The sequence below is a fragment of the Pseudochaenichthys georgianus genome, chromosome 18, assembly GCF_902827115.2.
Source record: "Pseudochaenichthys georgianus chromosome 18, fPseGeo1.2, whole genome shotgun sequence".
Classification (NCBI taxonomy): Eukaryota; Metazoa; Chordata; class Actinopteri; order Perciformes; family Channichthyidae; genus Pseudochaenichthys; species Pseudochaenichthys georgianus.
The window spans coordinates 6503792-6528592 of NC_047520.1; the positions used below are offsets into that span (position 1 = coordinate 6503792).

The following is a 24801-nucleotide window of genomic DNA, read 5'->3' on the forward strand; positions in this document are numbered from 1 at the left end:
TGGGCTATGAGCCAAGCACGATAACATGATGGCAAAAACAATCAGACTTTACAAAAAACTTGTAGTGGAGTGAATATTGAGCTTGGATTTATCAGAACACAAAAGAATTAAAGAAACAATGTCGTGTCTTCTCGATGTGTAATTGAGTAACTGTAATCTATGTGACCTATGGAATCCAAGTGGCCACATCTATGAATTCCCCTTGTGTTTTTGCACATTTTCAAATGAAATATTCAAATAGACATTGGCTGCCCATAAAGCATCAACTTATCTTCAATCTGTCTTTCCTTTCTCCCACGCACAGAGGGAAACACAAAACCAAGCTCTGACACCAAATCAGCCACCGACAGAGCCGACGCTGCACAGACGGCTCCGGAGGTGATGGATGTGGAGGGGGTCCACCTGGAGGAGGGGACACTGGAAAGATCCCAGGGAGAGGAGTCTGAGCTCAGCCTGAGCTTCCAGGGCTACGTGGCTGAGCTGCGGCAGTGCCAGAGCAAGCTGAGGAGCACCCAGATACCCCAGAGTGGCCGGAACCCACCAGAGGGCCAGGACTGCCAGACAGACCTTTACAAGGCCACAATCGTCTAAAGGGAAACCCCACTGCTGCACTTTTTAAGCCTAAGGCACTGTCAAACAATCGGCTGCATGTACACTCCAAAAAAAAGTCAATATTATGGTGATAGATATTGTATATTTGTTACGAATTCTGGCGTATTCTTGTCGATTTTTAGTACTGGTTGTAATTTTTAGGCAGTGATATGTTTTTGTTATGCTTTAGTTTAATAATGAAGTTCAAAATCTTTCTATTGTGAGCCATGTTAGACTAAGGACAACAATGGAAGAAGCCTGAAATTAACTTAATGGTACCAGTTTCTATTAGGCATTTAGGATTGAAAGTTGTCATTATTGGGTTTATTATAAATGTAACTCTCTTATAAGCTATCAGTATGAATTGAACAGCTAAATTAAAATACCTTGTGGGAACAACATATACAAGAGAAGAGATTAATAATTGATTATGCCATCAATTACATTTATAGACACTCGCCGGTTAGGAAAATTGTGAGATGTAGATGAAAAGCTCTGAAAAAATGTATTGAATGAACTCAAAAGCATAACCAAAATGTAAAATAATACCATTAATTAAGCTATTAATTGCAACTTAAAGTTTGAACAAAAGATCTTGACCTAATGTCAATTTACCAGCTTTTCTTCTGCTGAGGAAGGCTGTGAGATATAGTGGAAAGATAAAAAATACTCATCTAGTAAGAGCCCCTTGGGCTAAAACATTTGTGTCAAACGACTGTTACCCTATTAGAAAGTGGTACCAAATGTTATGGCATCATATGCTAGATCGTACTTTGTTATAGGATCAAAAGGGAGGTAAATCACAATTTTTCTTGCATATTTAAGTTTTTTTGTATATATTTTCTTCTTATGTTTACAGATAATACATGATGGTACCTTTGTTGCCTGTACTTCCTGCTTCTGTGGTTGTGTGAGGTTGTCCACATGTTGATTGATTAAAAAGCTTTGTTTGCTGTAATTCGAATCAAAAGTTCTCTTTTCGTTTGTAAGTGCATAATTTATAGGATTAATTCATTGTTTTATGTCAGTAAGGGAATCCTTTAACATCCTGTAATAACCCCCTAGTGAACAAATAGTTGAAATACTCCTCTGTTGTACTTTATTACACCAAGTCTTACATAAAACAATCTCTGCCCTGAATTCTTCTTCTCGTCATAGTTGGCCAGCTTCATGTGTTTGCTAAATTAGTGGGACTTGTAAATAATTAACGTTGGAGATGTCTTAGTTGAACAATTTTACCTTCACCTGGGATTTTTTTTTACCAATTCAAGGTGCTGTTCAATTGTCCAACCTCCTCTTTGTATTTTTAGCTCAGCATCTGGAAGGAGATCATTACAGCTGGGGAAAATTAGAGGTTAGATTACGGGAATGGGTAGTTTGACACAGCATGTCACTACTGGAATGCTGACAACACACAAGGTTGGTTGGGCTCTTCACTTTCATACGTGTCCTATTTCAAAGGGCCTGCCGTTAATGAGTTCTAGATGAGAACTGTACTTTCTGCCTTATCCTTGATTCACCTTACATTTGGCTTATCTGATTTAAAAAACAAGATATAACCCAATGGCCCATCTGTGAATGTTTTTATGCCTTGACTGCTTCCACATTGTGCTCTTTTACCATCTCCCAAAGCAGTCCTTTTGTACTATCTATGAATCTATGATGGAAATAAAAGAAGAGACCTATAACCAGTTTCAGGACTTCCAAAACAATTCCTAAGAACTATATTTTGTTGTGACATTAGCTAGCACTACTTTCTCCAGGGTAACATACTGTGACAAGTAGGTATCGGCAGTTAAACAGCACTGTTTGTTAGCACACCAACTGCTAGCTTTCCTCTTTAGCTTAGCGTTATTTAAGCTAACTTCTAAGCATGCTTAAACATCGACACGACTCATGGCACTTGACTTCATTTCCTCTGCAATTAATTATTAAATTATCACAACAGCCTTGAACTTCCAAGTCAAACTTTGTTCAACCCACTTACTTTAATTCGTTTAGAATATATTATGTGGGACCCGTAAGGTTAGCATTTCTGTTTGGGACACGCGTTAGCTAAAGTTAACTGGGCTAAAGACACGAGCTAACTAATGAGTTTGATGTCAGAATTAAAATTGAACTTAGTCGTGGTTTCTCTTGTAAGTGTTCATTTAAAAAGGGGTTGTTATAATACTGTATGTCAATTGGTTTAATTATATTACTGAGGCTACATCACGTTACTTAACAGTAGAGTTAGCCTAATATACTAAACTATAGCTCAACATGCATTAACCCCATTAGCTTAGTTAACCTGCAATTTGCAAAGACATGTCAAAAGTTACTATTATATTATTCAGTCTTTATTAACGAAACAAGTTTACAAAATCCAGACACCACAGTCGACACATGTATCAGATATGAGGCATAAAGTTAAGTGACACTGCAGTAACGCGTTACTTTAACACGGTGCCTGAGTATGAAAAGTTGGGAGTTTGCAGCAGATAGTCCCCCCGCCTCTGCCTCTGGAAAGTTTTGGTCTGTCCTCTCTCCATGGATAACTAACAATGATAAACCGTGGGCGTCTGCAGAGAGGTGCAGAGGGAACACCAGTCGGGATATAGGATGCCGCGGAGATAGCCGAGCCCAATGACGCAACGGGTTTACTCAATACAGCTTGAAAGTGTGAGGGACAGGATAATACTTGCAGGGTTTCCCACCTCTCCTATGACCAAACGCAGGCTGATCACTTGGGAACTGACAGATATAACGTGACAGGCTCACAGAACCTCCTCGGACTTCTGGAAACAAGCTTCTCCGGATGGACCAACACACTTTCATGATGGCATACTTTGTATTACTTTTTCTACCTTGTGTTTTCAGTACAAGGGGGGTAAGTTGTAACCACCCTACTTACTTGTTTTAATCAATTTTGCGTGAAAAGTTCATTGCAATGACTTATTTTCACTTATTTCAGCGCATACTGTCTGCTGGGTATGAATCCATGACCTCACAAGTGCCATACAGCGGGATCCGGAAAGGTAGGGTTTACCTAATTCCTGGGTTTGATTTAGATGAGAAAAGAGGGATGGTGCACATTTAACTGGCAGTGAATATGTCATATTTTTAGCTTACAGAGAAAGTTGTGGGTGCAACTTTAACTGTAATCCCTTGGGAGTTAGTGCTTGTATAGGTCTGTTACCTGCAGATTTAGGTATCTAGGGAGATGGGTTTACTGTTCTCTAATCAGAGCTATTCAAAGTCAAAGGAGTCTTTGTGTTTGAGGTGCAGGGGGGGAATTGCATTTTTTTCAGCCAGTTTCTAATTTCACTCGTGTGTGTTCTCTGAAAATCACTAACAAGCTGTGTTTTCTTTCTCTGTTGCCAGTTCTAACAACAGACAACAAAGAATGTAAATTCCCATTTCGTCAGGGGGGAAGAATTCATCACCACTGCCTCACCATCCGGTCCTCAACACCCTGGTGAGTTTCTATTTTTTCACAATCAACCACCTGTGTGTAATGGTAACAACTTACCACACTCTTGCATTAGACCACACGTGCCTCGTCACATTTTGGTTTTGTGCAGACTCACACGCCTTGTATACGTCACCCTAACGCCGACCGCAGGTGTTACGTTATAGATGTTTGTATGACTTATCCTCAAGTTGGCATGACATTGAAATGAACAAAAACACTGGTATTTTCCATCATGCAATGCGGTAATTGCAGTGATTTCCTGATGACACTAGTGCAGTGTGTAATTGGGCTGTGTAGTGGCTTCCAATTACAGTCACAGTAATGGGGGATTTACGGTGTCATAGGGAAATATAATGCCATTTTTTAATGAGCTAATTTGCTTTAATTAATTGCTCATTGCTGGTGGGCCCTCTAATGATTTGTGTGCCCTGTCAGGAATATTATAATAGTTGTATTATACTTATTAAAGAAATCCTCTGTAAACTGTTGCTGTGGCTGTAGTTTATACATTCCCATCCTTCGGGTGAATAAACAGCTGTCACAGTTAAACCACATTTGTATTGCTTTATGTCTTAGCAACAACATCTTCCTTTTTATTAGATTTTTCTATTCTGGAAAACTTGCTGACGGGCTTTTCCAGTCTTCATTCTTTGGAATTGAGACAAGAAGGGTGGGTGCCAGCAAGTTGGAGCAACATGAATGCAATTATATATGGCCTACACATACTGTAATGTGGCCCTGCATGTTTTTGCGATGCGTTCATGAGCTCAGCGTCGGCAGAGGTTTGTCATTATGTACTGCAGATTCACCGAGGGGGCCAGGAGTATGCCGATGTTGCTTTGGTTAAAGAAGTGGATGATTTACAGAGTAAGAGAGTGTCGGTCGGTTGTGGTTTAGTGAGGTTTTCTTTTTCTCACAGAATCAAAGTGGAATTCAAAAGTACCGCATTTCAGTTACAGAGAAATTGTTAGTGTGGCCTGTTAGTACTTGTAGCTTGTAAGACGTCGTTTAAGGGTGAATAAAAGACTCTCTAATGATATAAGTGGTTTTATGTCATAAAATCATTTAATGCTTATTGTGAAACTGTTAATGGATACAATAAGCAGGTAGTTGTGTCTCTATTTGACTGCCAAAGTCTTATAACAAGACTAAGAGTCAACTTTTTGAGGCAGAACCAGAGCTAAATGCTAATATCAGCAAGCTAACATACTCATTTAAAAAATGTGCTTATGTTTAGGTAATGTTAAGCATATTCACCAGCTTTCTAACTAGCACTAAACATAAAGTGCATTTGAGGATAATGGGAGTGTCCTTAGTTTTGCACAATCTATTATAAAAAAAAAGTATTGGACGCATTGAAGAGGAAGCATCAAGAGGAATTCATCTTGAAGGAGGGTTAATGTCTCTATCAAATTACATGTCAACCAATCCTATAGCTGTTAAGGCATTCCCTTTCCATGCATTTCTCTTAAAGAAAGCAATATTAATCTGTCAAAATGAGTTTTCAATCTATAAAGCAATATCACAAATTGGCCCAAAAATTGCTATAAAGAAAGAATATATATTAGGGTTGCACCAATTGTGAAATTCTGGGCGGTTATGATTGAACAATTGTTAACAGATTGCAGTAACTGATGTATTTTGTTTTTGTAATGGATACTGCTTTTGTGGTTATATATAAAAAAAATAATTGAACTGATCAGAAATTGTTAAGCCCTTTGTTGCACTCATCTTGCAATAAGCACAAACTGAATCTTACAAACGTATGAAACAGCCTCTTAAGTAATCTTTTTATTTTATTAATATTTATAAAGTGCGTTCAACCTGCTATACAGCTACCTTTACCTTTTAGAATACTGTACTTCATATTAAAGATACTGCGAGCATCTACCTTGTGGCCGCTCTATCTCTCATGTGGTTTGAATATCAACATGTTGCCGACTGATGTTTAGCCGATAGATCAGTGCAACATTCTGCATGATTTACTCGAGGGATGCGCCGATAGATCGGCCACCGATCGATATCGGCCGATACTCACTCTCTGCCGATCGATCTGTGCTCTCTAAACATGCAGATCGCGAGAGCCGATCGCATGACGTAAAATACATGACACTTTTCTCAGTGGCCGGCAAAACAAGCTCACCAGTCTGGCATTATTTTAAGGTGTCCGAAAAAGACAGTAAAATAGCGCTATGCAACGTGTGTGAAGCAGAAATCCTGCAGCTCCACCCGCTGTGATGGAGCGGAACAAAACACACACTAAGAGTTAGACCTAACACACTTAGCTATTTTATCTACCTCTGGAACTAGCTAAACTAGCTACAAGTATATTTATTCTTCACTGTCGGGTCACTCATTACTGGTCAGTGAGCTGCATGAGACGATACTGACAGGGGGAGAGAGGGAGAGAGGGAGAGAGAGGGAGGGAGGGAGGGAGAGAGAGAGAGGGAGAGAGAGAGAGAGGGAGGGAGAGAGAGAGGGAGGGAGAGAGAGAGAGAGAGAGCGAGAGAGAGCGAGAGAGAGAGAGAGAGAGAGAGAGAGAGAGAGAGAGAGAGAACTTGAATAATGTACTTCATTTGAAAGTAATAATGATGTTGGTTGTTGTTTGTGGAAGGGCCATTAACTGAGCTCCATTAAGTGAGTTTTAGACATCACTTTAAATGGAAGATCCCCATAGGCCCCGCCCACTCGATCGGATCATGCATACTACTGAGTTGTCAAAGGCTGAGACACACTGGAACATCATCTAACAATCTCAGACAGTTGATGAATCTTTCACGGTAACATGAGTATATTGCCAAACCCTAATCTCGATGCAAATGTCTCCTTTTGTAATCTCGGTGACATGCTGGAGACTCTATTATATTCCTCCTCCGTTGCAGGTGCTCCCTCACTCATAATTTCGATCGGGACCTGCAGTACGGTTTCTGTGCGCCACAGAAGAGGATTCCAAATGGTAAGTGTACTAAACACAGTGCAGTTAATCAATCATAATACTGTCATGGCTACCCTCTAACTGTCCGTCCACGTTGATGTGTTTCAGTTTCGGTCCACACGTCGCGCAGAATCACAGATCCATGTCAGGTGACCCTCTGTCAGAATGGAGGGGTCTGCACACGGATCCCACACACTTCGTCTGCTGAGTGCTCCTGTCCGGAGAGCTTCACTGGCACACACTGTGAGCACAGTATGTACACTGAGATAGTTATTCTTTATGAATGACATGTATACTTCCACTGTTTTGTTATATCATTCAATCTTAACACAACAGTTCAGACTCTCATGGCCATCCCTTTTTAAGTGTGCCTTCATTCAGTGTTTTCTTATCATTTTGCAAATCAGGAAGCTTACTGTACGTACTTACTGCCGCAAAAGAAAAGAAAGGTTCTTTGATAACTTTCAAATGAACAAACTCTGCAACTTGTCTCATTATGTTTATAGGAAACGTATGCAGAGGTTATGATTTCAATCCGATAACTTTATTCCTAGTCCTGATGAAAAATGAGCCCCAAAATGAATTCTTCACGCTACTGGCTTTTTCCAAGAGCTTGATGGTATTCATCGGTACATGAAGTTATGTTCGTGGCTTTTAAAAAACGCTTTATGTCACATGATTTGCAACATAAGGAAGTGCATGTTGGTCATATTAAAATGATTTCTTCTTTTCATTTAAAATCTTCTTTCAAAGACCTAGAATAAGATGTCAGGCTTTACTTCTTCCCTCTCTTATCTCTGTTAAAGAAGTGTCCCCTCTAATTTCACACAGGTCTGTTATGAGTCATTTTGCAAATCACTCATTCAAAGTCTTTTGAATGGCTCTCAATCAAACATCAACACCAAGAAGACGCTCAAATGTTTCTCATTTGAATGCATCTTGCTCAGCTCAGCCCATTGAGCTCTCACATTTCAACCTATTGCCTTTCATGCGTCCACAGAGAAGTGCTATGAAATGGTACACCTGCACTATTATGACACCGGAGAGACTTGGGGACGAATTCACCTCCGTAATGTGGAACAGTGCACATGTGTGGCGGGGGAAATCCAGTGTGAAAGAGTCCGCTACACAAGTAAGACGTGTTTTCAGTCCTGTGCTTTTGTTGAGACGATGAGTGAAACCCAATATGAGGATGTATTTACCGTAACCTAAACACTATGCACTCCCACAAACTGTCAGTTAGGTGAACCTGCACTCTAAGGAAAGATTTCACAAGCTTTTTCTTACTTATCAAACCTCAAAAGATACAAGTGTCAGGCTTTCTCTCTTTGATCACGGCTCCATAGTTACAAGCCTAACTTTGCCGTGGAAGAAAAGACACATGATATGACTCACTGTGACTCAGGAATGCTGTTTTAGGACACACCCCTCAGGTCCATGAGGTGCTTTCATCTCTATGGGGAGGATGTTCTTGGGCATTAATCAGATTCCCCGGCATAAAAGAGGGAGTCATGCTCCGTGAGCCGAAACCGCTTTTTGTCGTGACGGTAGGGGCTTATCTTACATTGGAGGAAACAAAATCTCCTTTAAACTGAATGCACCTGCATGACCTTAGATTGAGCTTTGGAATGCAATTGCACTTAGGTTTATTTTGAGTCATCCTTTGGCTCGCTGGAAACTTCTCTGAAGGTAACACATGAAACTCCTTAAACAGCGCAGAGATATACAGATGTTGCGTCACGAGGTTAATTAATTTAATTTAAGCGGCATTCAATTACTTTCTTGTCTCTTAAGACCGGCACAGCTTGGCACAGCTTGCTTGCATGGAGCTCATTTTAGAAAACAGTTTCATATTTACACAACATTTACCAACTATTGAGGGAAATATCTCTTGTCCCTTTAGCCGCTAAATGCTCTGCTATGGCGACCAGCTGGTTGCTAACTTTGTGTATCTGGTGTTTGTTGCTCTGTAAATAGTGTCATTTATTAACTCTTTGTTGTAAAAACAAACAGCTGCTTGTTACGGCTAAAAACGTTTATATAAGAGCGTGGTAGGGACCAAAATAGGAGCTAAAAGAGAGGACGTATTGAGCTTTGATGAGGTGCCCAAAAGCCCATTGTTAAGTGATTGATGATGTGGCTTTGCATCTGCTGAATGTGTAAATAAGCTGCCTGTCAACAAACGCCATATATGATATGTCAGTGTTTTGCTAATGGCTTGTTTCCACATCCCTAAATGGACCAAACGATCACTTATCGCAGATGTGTTGAACACGCAGAGTACAGACGGTATGAACGCTGAAGATGATGTGCCCTGTTTTGCCTTTGTGTGTTCAGTGTGCCGGTCAAACCCTTGTCAGAACGGCGGGACGTGTCGACGGATCACAGCCACCCGAAAGGAGGTGTGTAACTGCAGGTGGGGCTACGGCGGTCCCCACTGCAGCGTCGGTGAGTGAAAGCAGACCTGTAGTAGCAGGAAGTAACTCTCTAAGTGTATCTGTCACGTGTTCGTGTTCATACAGTGCATTCGTGTCCACTCATGTGTGTGTGATAATGGTTTGATTAATGGTGGCAGGTGGAAACAAGAGCGAGCTGCTGAACCTGAGTTTTTTTTTTTAGACGTGTTCTGACTAATTTGAGAGTGAAAGAAAGTAACCTGTATTCATGTTGCTGACACACTTCATTGGGAAATCAAGACATGATTGACACGTGTGTGTGTGTGTGTGTGTGTGTGTGTGTGTGTGTGTGTGTGTGTGTGTGTGTGTGTGTGTGTGTGTGTGTGTGTGTGTGTGTGTGTGTGTGTGTGTGTGTGTGTGTGTGTGTGTGTGTGTGTGTGTGTGTGTGTGTGTGTGTGTGTGTGTGTGTGTGTGTGTGTGTGTGTGTGTGTGTGTGTGTGTGTGTGTGTGTGTGTGTGTGTGTGTGTGTGTGTGTGTGTGTGTGTGTGTGTGTGTGTGTGTGTGTGTGTGTGTGTGTGTGTGTGTGTGTGTGTGTGTGTGTAGAGCCGGAGTCAGAGTGCTACACCGGCAGGGGCACAGGTTACAGAGGGGTGGTGGACACGACGGTGTCCGGCTCCCGCTGTACGGCCTGGAACTCAGACCTGCTGTACGATGAGCTGCACGTGGGCACGGTGGACGACTCGCCCCGCAAAGGCCTCGGGAATCATGCCTACTGCAGGTGTGTGTGGAGACATCCCGCTAATTCTAGTAGCGACATGACAAATGAAAGCTAGTTATTCTATGATTTGAATGTGTACAAGCTGGCTTATTTGGCTAGATTTCAACATATTCTTCCAATAAATTAGACTTTTTCTAACTTTATTCTGAGCTTATCTGTGGAGTTCACATGCTAACACCTGTCGCTCAGTCCTCAGAGACAACCAGCAGACATGAAACCACCGCGAGCGTTAAACAAGCACATGGTGAATCACGCCTGTATACAATTTAAAAATAATATCTCCTCCACATTTGCCAAGCATGCCCACAGCAATTAGTATGTGACCTAAAAAGTCCCAAACATTAAGTTACAAGTAGTTATCACTGGGCGGTGGTCGATAGGGACTTGGCTTGGCAAGTGGAAGGTCACCAGTTCAAGTCCCGGCTAGACCAAGTGCTACCGAGGTGTCCCTGAGCAAGGCACCGTTCCCCACACTGCTCCCCGGGCGCCGTTCAAAATGGCAGCACACTGCTCCTAACACTAGGATGGGTCAAATGCAGAGAAACAATTTCCCCACGAGGGATTAATAAAAGTCCATCTTATTGGGATTTGGTCACAAACACACACGTTTCGACCATTTGCCTTTGTGATTCAAGTCCTATATAACAGCTCAGTGAGACATTATTCCTAATTATTCAAATGTGAGGGCAACAAAATTGAAATAATTCTCCGCTCGTAATTTAAGAGATGGTGCCGTTAAGTTTATGTGAGTAATCTGCAGTGTTATAATCAAAGGTGGCACACCTACACACACTCTGTCCGCTGTGTTCCCGTGTGTGCAGAAACCCAGATAAAGACAAGATGCCGTGGTGCTACACGCTAGATAACGGCGCCATCTCCTGGGAGTACTGTGACGTCCCCGCCTGTGTGATGTCTGTGTGTGAGTAAACGGAGAAGTTTGATCATCTAGTTTTGTAAGCAGTGGGACCATGTGTTTTTGGGACATTTTCTCAGGCCTCTTTGGAAATCATAGAGCGTTGAAGAACATATTAGCATCTGTATTTAGTTTGTCATGTAGTTGGTGTTTTGAGATAGCGCGTCCATGGGTTTTAGGAGTAATAATATATCTTAGTCAGCTTTATTGTGCTTTTATCACTGCGGATACATTCTGGAACTATCCGCTTTCCATTTATTATCAAGCTTGGTTATTATTGGTCTTGTTTACGTAAATGTATGTAACTTATAAAGGATGGCGTATTTATGGCGTATTTATGGATACAGCTCTCAACACTCATATCAAAGATATATTTCAATAATCAAAAAACATTGGAAGGATTTCTTAACCTATTTTATACAACTAACATAGATGGAAATATTTGTTTACATAGATGACCAAACCAACTGAGATAACTTAGGCTACAGTTTACAATCTAATCACTCAGAGTCCTTTACCTCCCTGAGCTGACATTATCTCTCTCAGTCCAACAGGAGAGGACTCTCCCTCTTGAAACAGCTAATCTCCGTTAGCTCCGAGCTAGAACTAGATGCTAACAACAACCCTGTAACTCTCTCAGTCTCTCTTTCTCTCTCTCTCGAATCGACCAGTGGCCTTTATTTGTCATGAACAATCAACGAATCTACGAAACAATGACACCAGCCAGACTCACCTTCATCTTTTGGGAACAGAAACATCGGTCAACTGCGGATTTCACGGCAGCAAATTCAAAACTCATCAAATTAGTTGCTATTCCAACATCTTTTGATATGGGTTTCAATGGACAATTTTGGTCATTACTATATGTATTAGCATAACAGATCATGCACAGGCGCACTCTTCACGGGGTCTTTAAGCTGTCCTCTGTGAAGGTTGAACTCATCATTAGAAAGTATGAAAAGATTAGGAGCAGCTTTTCAGGAAGGCCATCATTGACAATGGTTCATCTATTTGCTTTGAATAAGAAACACAGTCAATCAAAACAGATCAACTGCTCATTCAAGGCCCTCGCTTTTAATTAGGGATGCCAGAAACTGACCATGATCAAATTCGAAAATCGGACAGCCCTGGCGAATATTAATCGATTATTCCCTCACCGCTATTTTGGTTGAAACTAAGCCAGGAAAAAAAAGAAAAACATAAATAATAATAAAAAAATATATAAATAAAATCGAATTTTAAAAATTATTTTCGATTATGGAGACTGTAACGAATATTCGAAACATCGATTAATCGCTGGCATCCCTACTTTTAATTAGAAATGCAGTGTTTGGGATCATAGCAGAGAGCGCGGGGAACACAGCGAATCTCCGTTGAGTCACGCTGCTCCGAAGAAGTTGAATACAGCCGAGTTGACTGCTTTTGGCAGGGCGCTTTTTTACAACGTGGGCTGGATGAGATAAGGGGGCTTAGGCATGACTCACCCTGAATCAACATGTCATGTCAGGTGCAGCTCCATGTTTATGTGGTGAGTGGGATTTAGCACCGTCAGCCGTGCGTCCCGATGCCAGGGGTATGCACAGAATCCACAAGCTTTTCCCATCTGCTGCGCTCCCCTCAACACATGGTTTCTAGCATGGGGCTGCTCTTCTGATATATCATTGTTTTCCTATAGAACAGCCTTTTTTGCTTTCTTACAGGGGAGAATCAGCCTGTGACACACAAGCAAATATTCAGAAGAGGTATTTAGGAAGTGTGTTAGCATCATACTCTAGCTTTTAGATGAATATGTAGTCGTGTAGGTTGGTGTAGTTAGGGCTGCACAATTCAAATCAAAATAAGTAATTGCTTTTTGGTTTTATTGGAATTCAATTGCAATCAGTATGCCGTATAAGAGGGAATGATCATTTTTGAAACATTATTCACATTTTCATTGAAAAAAATATTAAAAGGTCATGTTGGGATTCTTTGTTTTTAAATTTAGTCTGCGATAGCAATATTTTACTCTATATTTTGTCATATTTGTCCTTATCAAATATTGGGCTTACTGCAATCTGGACATTGCACTAGTCAGTATTGCGATTTATATATATATTTCTACACAATTTCGATTAGTTGTGCAGCCCTAGTTTTAGTTCTACAAAATGTAGTTTATAGTTAAATTATGCCATTGAATCTGAAATAATCATGCACTTCTACTTGTTTCCTCATGTAGCCTTTTCACAAAGGATTATCCCATTAAATGTCCCGAAGCCTTCCAATCCCGGCAAAAAGCATGTGTGTGGGAAAAGGCACGAGAAGAGGTCATCGATAGCCAAGGGCCGGATAATGGGCGGGAACTCAGCGCTGCCAGGGACTCACCCCTGGATGGCAGCCATTTACATCGGAGAGTCAGACTTCTGCGCCGGCTCTCTGGTCTCCTCCTGCTGGATCGTCTCTGCGGCTCACTGCTTCTTCCGCAAGTATGTCATGGACGCATTCCAGCTGTAATGGTTGCACATTTTACAGTCACTGCAAAGGCAATGGTTTGGTAGCCCTGTTTAGTCGACATACCGTACATATTTGTGTGGAAAAATATAAATCTCCCACCAAGTTCCTGCTGAAAATATGGTACCAAAAAGACATTTATAGATCAGACGGGAGCATTATCTACACAATATACTATCCGTCGCAGAGGTCGCAACTCAGAAGGCCCGTGATTCAAAGGCTTTGACTCCTCATCATCACAGCTTTACGAAGGCGCTATATTTAGACGTCCAGTTCGAGGAAAACCTAAAAACGGCTCGCGCACAGATGCTGTTTACATGCATGAGCATACATTTCTCTCTTGATGTCAGCATACAGGCATCCGGTGTCATTGTTCAAGTTCAAAGACCTTTGGCTAACGCATTACATCATCGAGTTGGACATCACTGAATGGATATTGGAGTGTTTAGCAGTTTACTATAAGGATACGGCACATGATATCTGCTTTCTGCTAAACGAAGCAGAACAAGAGTCCACAATGTTCCTAATACCCCGCAGAACAAACTAATTAATGAACACCATATTGGAGATTAGCTATTATTAGAGTCTCGGGTCGAGAAGTGTTAATGTTGTCCTCAGGGAAAGCTAGGACGTATGGATGCTTGGAGGTACTGGATAAATATAATGGAAATCGATTACATCCATTGCATTTTAAAATGTCCTGTGTGAACGTAACATTTTAGTTTAACGGTGGTGCCAAAATAAAGGTTGTAGCTCATCCTCTGGGCATCAAAGTTAATCGGAGTAATTGTAGCCGGTAGTTGTTGAGGCTTCTGGACTGAAATGTCTGGTAACAGATGGACATTATGAGTAAATACTTGGCATTACCATCTACTGATCATAATGTGTCTTCCTTTAGCCCCCTGAAGTCTCAGCTGAGGGTGGTGCTCGGCCAGCAGAGGTTCAACGTCACGGGTCCAAACACCAGGACGTTCGGAGTGCAGGAGTACATCTTTCCAAAACAGTTCTCAGTGTTTAATCCAACACTACATGACATTGGTAAGCACTGAACGGACACACACACACACACACACACACACACACACACACACACACACACACACACACACACACACACACACACACACACACACACACACACACACACACACACACACACACACACACACACACACACACACACACACACACACACACACACACACACACACACACACACACACACACACACACACACACACACACACACACACACACACACCAGTGACTCAAGTAAATACCTCCTGTCCCCATTCAGAAACACACAAACTCACTTAAGACCCCAGTTTGCGTGCACAGCTGTGCGTCACTGAGCAGCTGTTTCCCTGTGCTCCCCCGCATGAACACACACACTGACTTCTTCACACACACTAACGTTTTCATTGGTCAACACTTGTGTCATCGTGTAACTACGCTTTTTGTCACCGGTTTCATAGCGTTGCGTTTATTGTTTTTGCAGTTCTGATTAAGCTGGCGAAGCAGGACGGGCGGTGCGTGAGGAGAACTCCGTTCATCAGACCCATCTGTCTCCCGGACAAAAGCATGGCGTTCCCTGATCACTCCTGCTGTACCATCAGCGGCTGGGGACACATGAGTGAGAGTGAGTGATTGGGAGATCATGGGCGAGCTGTTTCATCACGATTACACCTGCAGTACAGAGATACACTGGAACAGACACTTTATTTGGGTGGATATTGAACGGCAATACATTATTTCCTTATGAAACATTAAACTGTCAAAGCAGTGGAAATGTTGTTTTGTCTTTTTACTGTTTTGTCAATATGTGTTCAAAACTCCGTGCTTCAAGTTCCTCCAAAGTTCTCAGGAAATGTTAGTTTAACAAACTAAATGGGTTTGTACCAGTACAATTATAGAGATAAGAAATGCCTTTTAGACTGAAGCTTCCATTAAGTTATTTTCCTGTAATCTTTGGGGTTATAGCAACCTGGAAGAGGTCATCTTAGATATCATTTAGTGTGGTACGTTTGAAGTATTCCTTTAGTTTTGCCCTGCACACCCCCTTTTATTACGATGGAGAAGTAAACCTTCAGTCAAGTTGAAATCCGGGGGTGCTTTCCTAGAAATGTTTTGTCATAATACTTTATTACCTACTCATAACACTGATGATGACCGGTTAAATTGTTCCGCCCTGTAAACCCTGACAGGAGAGTAAAGATGTCAATCAATAGGTCTCATGAGGAAACACCTGTGTTGGGCCTTCAATAGAACATGTCATTGAAACTAATTGATACATCCAAGTACCTTCCTGGGTTCATGGGGGACTTCCATTCACTTCCTTGTAATGTAACGTGTTGGGGTTATTTCTTTTGACAGAGGCAGAGGGTTACTCTAGTCTGCAGGAGGTTGGAGTGAGACTGATTCCTCATGACGCTTGTAGGAAGCCAAATGTTTATGGCAACCATGTCACTGCTGACATGATTTGTGCGGGGCTGAACGGCTGTGCGGACGCCTGCCAGGTATGTACACATTTGAAACAGACAGGGATTGTTATATCCCAGGCTGCGAAAAGCATGGTATATAACCAATAAAAACGTATGTACTCCGACATTTTCGCATGTTTATAATTTGAGCATTTGATTGTGTTGTTTTTCAGTTAGGTTTCGGGTCAAGCCATGGTTGTTTTAAGGGAACTGCATGGGGCGCTTGATGAGGGGCCCCCTTTATTCCTATTAAAGTCGCTCAGTGCCGCATAAAGCCAACATGGCCTGATTTCTCGATGATGATTTTAACAACAAAAGGTGCTTCAACATCCAGCTGACTTCCTGGAAGCTTGGGCCAAGTGTGTCCACCATTATCTCTTTTAATCTTGAATTTCGACAGGTTATATGTTGGCAAACTAACAGTAGTTTGGTCAGATGTTTCGCTAGCTAGGTAAGCTACATCTGGCAGCTGTAAATATGTATTATCATTTATACTATTTGTAAAAAATTATATTCTGCTGCTAAATGTCTTAGAAAGAAAACAAGGCTAGGTATAAGAATATAAGAATCGCAACCAGCTCTCTTTTTTTCGACTCTTTGCTCTGGAGTATTTCACGACTGATCATAAAGTGTTCTGCGCAGATACAACTCCCAAAGTCCACATAGCTGTAGACGTCCCTCACTTTTTGAAAGGGTCTATGTAAGAACGTTGACTCAAGGTTTCAGAGTAATGGAACAGCACTTAAGATGGCAGCAGGGATTCCCCTGAGTGAAGTGACAGGAGGAAGTTAGTGAGGGTTTACAAACCACAGACACGTCTGCAGCCAAAGACATCCTACCCAATCATCCGCGCTTCCCTCTTAAATGAAATGTCATGCTTATCTGTTTAGCTTGTAGAGCTGGTAGAGTGCAATTTTAGTAATATATTAGGTTTCAAGTGGGTGACTCAGCTGTTTGTGCGACTCCGCTTTCATCTATGCATGTCTGTTTATATTGTGTGTGAAGACTATCCACTTATGTGTTTCCCTAGGGCGACTCGGGGGGCCCTCTGGCCTGCGCGCACCATGATGTCAGCTTCCTGTATGGCATCATCAGCTGGGGAGAGGGCTGCGGCCGCTCCCAAAAACCCGGTGTTTACACTAAAGTGACGAACTATATCGATTGGATCAATTCAGTGATCACACGCAAACCCAAGGCTTTGTGAATTGATGTTACCTGGATAATAGCTTTAATATATAATATTTTGTACTTTATTTTATTGTTTTATATTTATAATGCTTGTGGAAGTTTATAGATTATCTTTTTTAACTGTGAAACACTTTGTGACTGAATAAACCTTTTATGACTTGAAATATATTAGAATGTTGTTGAGCCTAATACATGAGTTATATTTGTATGTATTTTCATAAATTATATCTCAATTTAATGTGAATTAAGAAGCTTATTTATGCCTTTTAACCATATTGCACAGAATGATAGAACCGTGTTATCCTTTGATTGTATAGTTAGTACAACAATGCAAACATATTTTATATATGGTCATATAAGATCATTCTAATATTGCATACTCATAGCTGAAGTTAAACTCACATTTATTTAGTTCTTTTAGTGCTTTTACTTAAAGTGAGACTTCAATGTATCTAATGTAAACAAAAATAATCTGAATTGTAACTATTTCAAATGAAATACATAGATTTGTTTAACTTTAATTTAAGGATATCAATTATTTTGGCAGCACATTTCTATTTTCACCAGGAATTTGTCCCATGAATAATTGTGTTGGGTCTTTTCATTTTGAATGTAGCTATTGTACAATTACACAGTTGAAGGGCCACTTTCAATATCTTCGATTTCCAGGAGCATTTTCGACGTAATAAACTTTATTTTAAAGTAACACGTTTATATTTCTTAAGCCAGCATTTGTAAAGAAACTTTGAAACGTTCAGAAGTATGTGAGGTGTGGTGTTGGGGGTAGGAGATTGGGAATGAAGGTTTCCTCCAGCAGCAGCAGGCGGTGCACCGACGCCCGGCCCAGATGGCAGCAGCATGGCGGGCCAAAATGTAATACAGTAGGCTACATTACATATTACTGTCTTTTTTAAGTAATAAGTTACATTACACTATTACTGTCTCTGAAATGTAATGAGTTACACTACTTTTATATGACTTTTGAGTTACTTTCACCAAAATAACCGCAAAATAATGACTAGGTATTTTAAATGCTAAAATGTAGTTTAGTGCAGCTCATTATGTCCAGTGAAGGGCAATGTGGTATAGCTATAGCCATTAAGGCTACTAACAACTTTTATTACACGGCTTAGTTGAATACTCGATTCTGATTGTAAATTCTTAACATTTGACACGTTGTTAATACAGTAGTCCAGACCACTGTCAAGGACTGTAATGAAGGTTGCTAAGGAGGATCAAGAAAGAGAAAGGAAAAGAGGTTAAAAGACGGAGAGGTGGACGTCAGATAAATCACCAGAAGAAGGCAGAGAGGAAGTAAACAATAACAGGAACACGGTGTGGGCTCTGTAGTTCTATTTCGTATGGCTGCGCACCCGCGCAGCGGGATTACCCAATAGCGATAGCTTGAGGGCTACGCCAATACTCATAGAAACTGGAGTTACAGTAGGTAACTTCAGTTTGTTTAGTATGGCCGTGTAAACTAATACACGGGATAATGTGCAGCGAGGCGGTCATTATGGGGAAATGAACACATGACAGGCTGATGAACACCAGGTTTACTAATCTACCCGCACAATTTGTCTCTGGTGTCGGAATGTCTCGCGATGTTGGTACATTCTTAAACATTTTATTTTTTTATTTCGGGTTAAATGTGTTGTAACTGCGTTACTGAGAATTGTAACGGGTAGTATATTACCCACATTTCATTAGAAATGCGTTACATTACTTCGTTACAGCAAAAAGTATTACATTACTGTAACTCCGTTACTTTTGTAACGCGTTACACACAACACTGGATAGTGGTCGTGCCTTTTTCAATGTGCCTCTGCTGGGGGGAGTGTGTGCCCCTCCAGCAGGGAGAGAGCAGCTATTTTGAAAGTGACCCCTCATTCAGTCAGCGACTGTGCAGCTGTCAGGAACCATGACTGAAGATGACGGATTCTGTTGTCGTGGAGGGATATGCCAGACTCAGAGATGGAAAAAAGGTGTTTAGCGTGACTAAATGTGCTGACGGATATGGCAGAAGTACTTTCATCTATGCTTAAACAAGTTTGTGTGTACTTTCTGCTTTCTTTCACAGTGGAAAACTAGGTGGGTCGTTCTTCGCAAGCCGTCGCCTGTAGCAGGTATAACAGCTTCTTGTTTACACTTCTTTCTTAACGAAATGAAAAAATATTCGTAAAGCTTTGACGCAGTTTTTGCACATGTTAGCTATGCCAGTAGACGAAGCTAGCTCGTTAGCAGGTTGAACATATCAGGTGTGTTTTCCAGTAATGACGAGGCCGTGTTTGTGTTCGTTCATTCGGAACTATGTGGGCACAAATTGGGCTCAAACGAGTAATAACTTCGGAAATAAAGACAGAGGTTGAAAAAGTTCTCAGGTCTTGCACTTAAGTAGAAGTACCAGAGTGTAGGAATACTCTGTTTCAAGTACAATTCCTGCATTCAAAATGTTACTCAAGTAAAAGTACTTGTATTAGCATCAATCATTTAAATGTGCATTCAAGTGTGTTCAGTTGTTTCACAGTTTCCTGCTGTGTGTGTAGCCTCACCTTGATTTTAATTGTGCACAAATAGTTGTCAGATTTCTTTCCACACAGTAACATTTCTCTTACAAAGATTGTGCAGGTTAAAACTGATATACAAACAGTTTTCAAAATATTTCTAAACATGATTCCACAAGCTCAAAGTATTTTTGACCCTTTGAGCCCATCCGCTAATTAATTATAAAAGAGCGAGCCCTTCTGCATTTTTAGACTCTCAGTGAATGTGTGTTATCTGGTCACATTTACTGAAGAGGCTTCAGCTTACATGAAGTTGAGTTCAAGGTTGTCGAAAGTACTTACATCTTTTAATGTTTTTAAGAACTCTGATTCCCAGTATTAAAGTGTCTGTATTGCATTACACAGAAAGGGTTCTTCTAGATATCTGGTGCTTAGCGTGCTCCACAGGTTATACTGAGGTGAGCGCTGCTCCTCTTCAGATCTTGGATGTCAGTGTTATCACAGCTGTCTGCGCTCATGCCTCAGTTATGTGGGTTAAGTGTGTGTGTGTGTAGTGAGATGCACACACACACTGTTGTTTTGTCAGTTGACACTGATTATCTGAAGGTGCCAAAAGACTACAGAACAGCTACTGTGTGTCAGAATACTTTATTATTTGACGATGGAATTGAATGTATTTAAACTGTTTCCAGTTGTTTTCAGGGATCTGCTGCTTCTATAATAATGCAAAAATGTGATGTTTTCATGTACGTACTTTCTGATTCCAGACTGCCTAGTGCTGCTGGTCTTTAAAGACAAATCCGACAAAGCTCAGGGCAACAAGGAGAGGGCCAGTGTCACCTTGGAGGAGATCTGCGGAGTGGAAACGGGACAGTGGTTTGAAGGAGTGGCGTTCACTCTCACCATCCTCTGCCTCAACCAGACTGCTCTACTGGGCTTCGACAGCAAAGAGGCCCTGCAGGCGTGGGACGCCCGCCTACGATACAGCCTCGGAGAAGGTGAGGATATACAGCCGTGTATTTTGTTGTTTGTTCGCTTAGTGTTTCATTTCCGGTGCTCAAAACAATTCAAGATGAATCTCTATTCTATAATAAAAGCGGTTCTCAACAAGTGGATTAATTCATCCATCATGCTGACAGGTTTCAGACTTTAGAATTCACCGCAGACAAAGGACCCTAACCTTAAGCGCCCTGCAATTGGTCAGATCTGTACAAATGTGCGCCTTTTCATAGTTAGTGTTCACAAGTCAACAAAAGCAAGAACATAAGAGGAACAAACAAACTGCCCTCAACAGCAGTACGATTTAATTGTGTATTTGGACACATTCAGTAAAGTCTTGACCCCAGAGTTCTGCCTAAGGAAACAGATGGGTCAGCGGTTTATGAATGTATCCAGGGGCCTGGTTTATGAAGCCTTCCAGGTGAACCACCGAGTACCTTGCAGCAAGTGAAGCAAAGGCAGGAAACGGGTGGAGAGCTTTGAAGCACCGTTATAGGAAAGCTGCAGTTTGACTGCTGATTCATTGAAGAAAGGAACTACTTTGTACAGATTTCTGTATATTATATTATAAGTTGATGTTTGTGCGTCTTTTGACTTGGCAAGCCAGTTTATTTGTGACGTTTCTGTCGCTGTATGAATGTCTTTTCAATTGCTGTTGAACCCTTTTAACACATTTCTGGTCCTATATGATTGTTCCATCAAACAGCATTTATATTACTGATTCAGTACACTTGAAAAGTGACAGACCATCCCGAGAACAGCTATTGTCACCCTGGCATACACTTCTGCTATGTTCACTTTGTCTGACCCTAAACTAAGTCATGTGCTTCATGAAAGGGCTAAGGATCTTTTAGTAAATCACACCCGGGGAATAGTCAGTAAAAGAACGTTTTAAAGGTTTATTACAAGGTTTTAGAAATGGTCGCACCTGAATTGAGTTAATGTATCCATGCTCTATGGATCCATTGTATGCAAGTTATATAAAAGATAAACTAATAGGTGCTAAATATAGCATTGGACTGTCGAGCTGATGGCCGGGCTCCAGCTGAATGTTAAAGCAGTCACTAATGACAGGGTTACGGGACCTGCCTGTGGGGTAGAGGACATGGTGCTAGAGACAAATTGCATAGCAGTCCTTCCTTCCTTCGTGTGTGTGTGTGTGTGTGTGTGTGTGTGTGTGTGTGTGTGTGTGTGTGTGTGTGTGTGTGTGTGTGTGTGTGTGTGTGTGTGTGTGTGTGTGTGTGTGTGTGTGTGTGTGTGTGTGTGTGTGTGTGTGTGTGTGTGTGTGTGTGTGTGTGTGTGTGTGTGTGTGTGTGTGTGTGTGTGTGTTGTGTGTGTGTGTGTGTGTGTGTGTGTGTGTGTGTGTGTGTGTGTGTGTGTGTGTGTGTGTGTGTGTGTGTGTGTGTGTGTGTGTGTGTGTGTGGCTATTGGAAATGTCACCTGCCAGACTGTGGGCTGAGGGCCACTGTTGGGAACAGCTTTTGTTGTTCTTTGGGACAACATATTAATCTTCCTTAACCTGAGTAATGACATGACGCATCCTGTCAGCATTTCCCCATCAGCCTCACCTGCGGAGTTAGCTTAGCGCAGGTAAAGTCTTAAGAGCCATTGGGAAACCCCACACATGAGTTTAATAAAGTTTCACAAACTCACAGGCAGAAACACAAATGTACTTGTTTCTAATTTGACAACCTCATTGGTTCCTTCAAAGCAACATGACACAGATGTTTGTGAGGCTGTGATTGATTGCATTGGCCTTTAGATCGGAGCCTGCTGTGCTCACAGTTAGCGCGCTGATCTCACTCCCTGCGTGTGCAGCTGTTTCTGCTTTTAGTTGAGGAATGAAATCAAAACCGTGCTGAAATAATCATTTTTAAGGACACTGTGCATCTATCCCATGTGAAGACTAATTGCGGCTAATTTCTGCCTGGACTCTGTGAATGGATTCTGACAGAAGTCCTGGCAGTTTGTTGGGCACACATAAACACACCATAATGCAAGTCAATAGTACCTCTGATTAGGCTGCTAACAGGTGACGTAACCAGCCTTCTTCCCGACGACTTCAACATGCATTTGTTCTCTTTACAATATAGTATTATCAGGGAAACATCTAATTCAAATGTACTTATATAATATTGCAAATTACTCATTTGTCTCAAAAGGTCAATCCCGTAGACCAGGGGTCTTCAACTAAAATTCAACGAGGTCCAGTTAGAGAAAATGTCCCCATGCAAAGGTCCGGAACATCAAAATGTCTAAGTTGCTTCATGAATTAGTGTGAAATATATTGAAGTGACCTGTAGCTTTATCAACGTCTGCATGTAATCAACAACTGACTGCCAATCAAATAAAGAAAGTACAATTCAAAAACAACAATATTTATTGTCAATTAACATTACTTAAATACTGTGGATATGTGTAATGTTTAAATATTGAAGTTAAATGCATCAATGTGGTGCACTTTGAGAGCAACATTAAGAGATCTATGGATACATCTCTCAGCACCCATATGAAACAGAACTGTAGCATATGTTCCTTTTTGGATATTTTACAAATCACTCCCCTTTTAAACTCTATTCTTGTTATTTTTAACAACTTTTTTGTTGCTGTCATATAGTATTTTATACCTGTTTTTCATTTAGTCTCATTAATAACTATATTGATCATATCAAGGTGTGCCTTAACCTCACTGAGCTGAGGCTATTTGAGCCTCTCAGGAGAGAGCTCTCTTCCACCTGGTTGTAGAAAAGCTCTTTAAATTCGTTAGCATAGCTAGCTAACCGGATGCTAATAACAACAGATCGCCACTGTGCTTACAACTAAAGACACAGCCACGCAACCACTGCGGCATGTGTACGGCTCCTTATGGGTATTGCAATATTTTAAGGGCTGGAGCGGCGTTCCGGTGCTGTCTGTCAGCACTCCTTTCAGACGAGACGTATACCACGTGAAGACACGTTACGCTCGTGTTGTGTTCATGAACCTGTCCTTGGCCAGGAAAAACAGGTACTCGCTTGTTTAATTATTTTTGCGGTCTAGATTTCTTCTTCTTTTTTGAAGTGAGAAGTTGTCCGTCTGTCGGACTGACTCCCTCCCCCCCACCCCCAAAACGAAAACTCTTCGGTTCTCCACGAATTACACAAGTCACCCAAATCAGCGTTAAAAAAGCGGGAGGCGCCGAAAAATCCCCTATTAATGTATTGATAATAGCTCCGGGTCCGTATAGGTCGGCGTCTGGGTCCGGATCCGGATTTCAGTGAGTCAATGTCTTATTTGACCAGGTTATTATGGGGCAGTTCAATCACCTGTACATAACAGTGTGACAATTGTTAGATAATGCTCGAAGTTCTAAGTCTTGCATTGAAGCGGTTTGCCTTTCTTCGTGATTTAACCATTTCTCTGTTTGCTTAGTTCACAGATTCAGTGTTGGAGTCTTACCGGGGACCAAGCTGGGGAGCGGGCCTGCGACTCTTCATCTGTGCAACAACCTGCTGGCTTTAGCCCGGGACGTCCCGCCTGCTATCATCGGACACTGGAACCTCCCAGACCTGCGCAGATATGGACCCGTACCCAACGGATTTGTGTTCGAGGGAGGGACAAGATGTGGTTACTGTAAGTCTATAGCCTTTATGTTGTTGCTCTCATGCTACATTTGGATGCGTTTAGTTTTCGGTCATTAACTGGGATTCTGTGTTTGGCAGATGGTTCTTCAACACATCAGGATCATTGGTTATTGGCTGTAACAGCACACTTTTGTTTGGGAAGCATGAGATGGAACTAAAGGAATTCTAAGAACTGTGAAAGTTGACTGAGCATTGCACATTCAACACCTAAAATACAAGTGTTTAGAACATGTTCAAAAAACAACACAATAGACAATTCACCAACTTCCCCCCACCTAGCATTCCCTCGCACAACATCGTCACCATGCCGTGACAACAATGTCTGCTGGAAACATCGCGTTGCATCATTAGAGGCTAATAGCTGAACAAATGAGAATCTGCGCTGTGCTTTTCTTACGTCTTTCTCCAGCCGACCAAATAATAACTGTCTGTGATTCAAGATGATTCATTTGT

General features: G+C 41.4%; 3 protein-coding genes across 10 annotated transcripts in view; all 3 read left to right on the forward strand.

Annotated features, from left to right (window-relative positions):
* The window catches only part of rgs12a (regulator of G protein signaling 12a), a 40564-nt gene extending 39015 nt beyond the window's left edge, over positions 1-1549 (forward strand). For all 6 annotated transcript variants that reach the window (XM_034105738.2, XM_034105737.2, XM_034105741.2 and 3 more), the window contains one exon: positions 305-1549. In XM_034105738.2, coding sequence (XP_033961629.1) covers positions 305-591 — 287 coding nt within the window. In that variant the 3' untranslated portion in view covers positions 592-1549. The remainder of the gene's footprint in view (positions 1-304) is intronic.
* An 824-nt stretch (positions 1550-2373) lies between these two features.
* LOC117463490 (hepatocyte growth factor activator) lies at positions 2374-17881 on the forward strand. Of its 2 annotated transcripts, XM_034105744.2 has the most exons (15): positions 2374-3460; positions 3545-3608; positions 3955-4048; positions 6928-7001; positions 7089-7232; positions 7981-8112; positions 9318-9428; positions 9980-10154; positions 10976-11073; positions 12768-12809; positions 13283-13529; positions 14453-14592; positions 15053-15193; positions 15928-16070; positions 17065-17881. In XM_034105744.2, exons 1-15 carry the CDS (start codon positions 3389-3391, stop codon positions 17236-17238), a joined length of 1851 nt encoding a protein of 616 aa, XP_033961635.1. In that variant the 5' UTR covers positions 2374-3388; the 3' UTR covers positions 17239-17881. The 2 variants fall into 2 exon arrangements, with proteins under 2 accessions (XP_033961635.1, XP_033961636.1); XM_034105745.2 differs by lacking the exon at positions 12768-12809 and having other exon boundaries at positions 17065-17880.
* Positions 17882-19051: 1170 nt separating this feature from the next.
* Positions 19052-24801, forward strand: part of LOC117463364 (protein Dok-7-like) — a 40692-nt gene continuing 34942 nt past the window's right edge. For both annotated transcript variants that reach the window (XM_034105566.1, XM_034105567.1), the window contains exons 1-4: positions 19052-19207; positions 19303-19348; positions 20494-20724; positions 24137-24337. In XM_034105566.1, the coding sequence (XP_033961457.1) occupies positions 19154-19207; positions 19303-19348; positions 20494-20724; positions 24137-24337 (532 nt within the window). In that variant the 5' untranslated portion in view covers positions 19052-19153. The remainder of the gene's footprint in view (positions 19208-19302; positions 19349-20493; positions 20725-24136; positions 24338-24801) is intronic.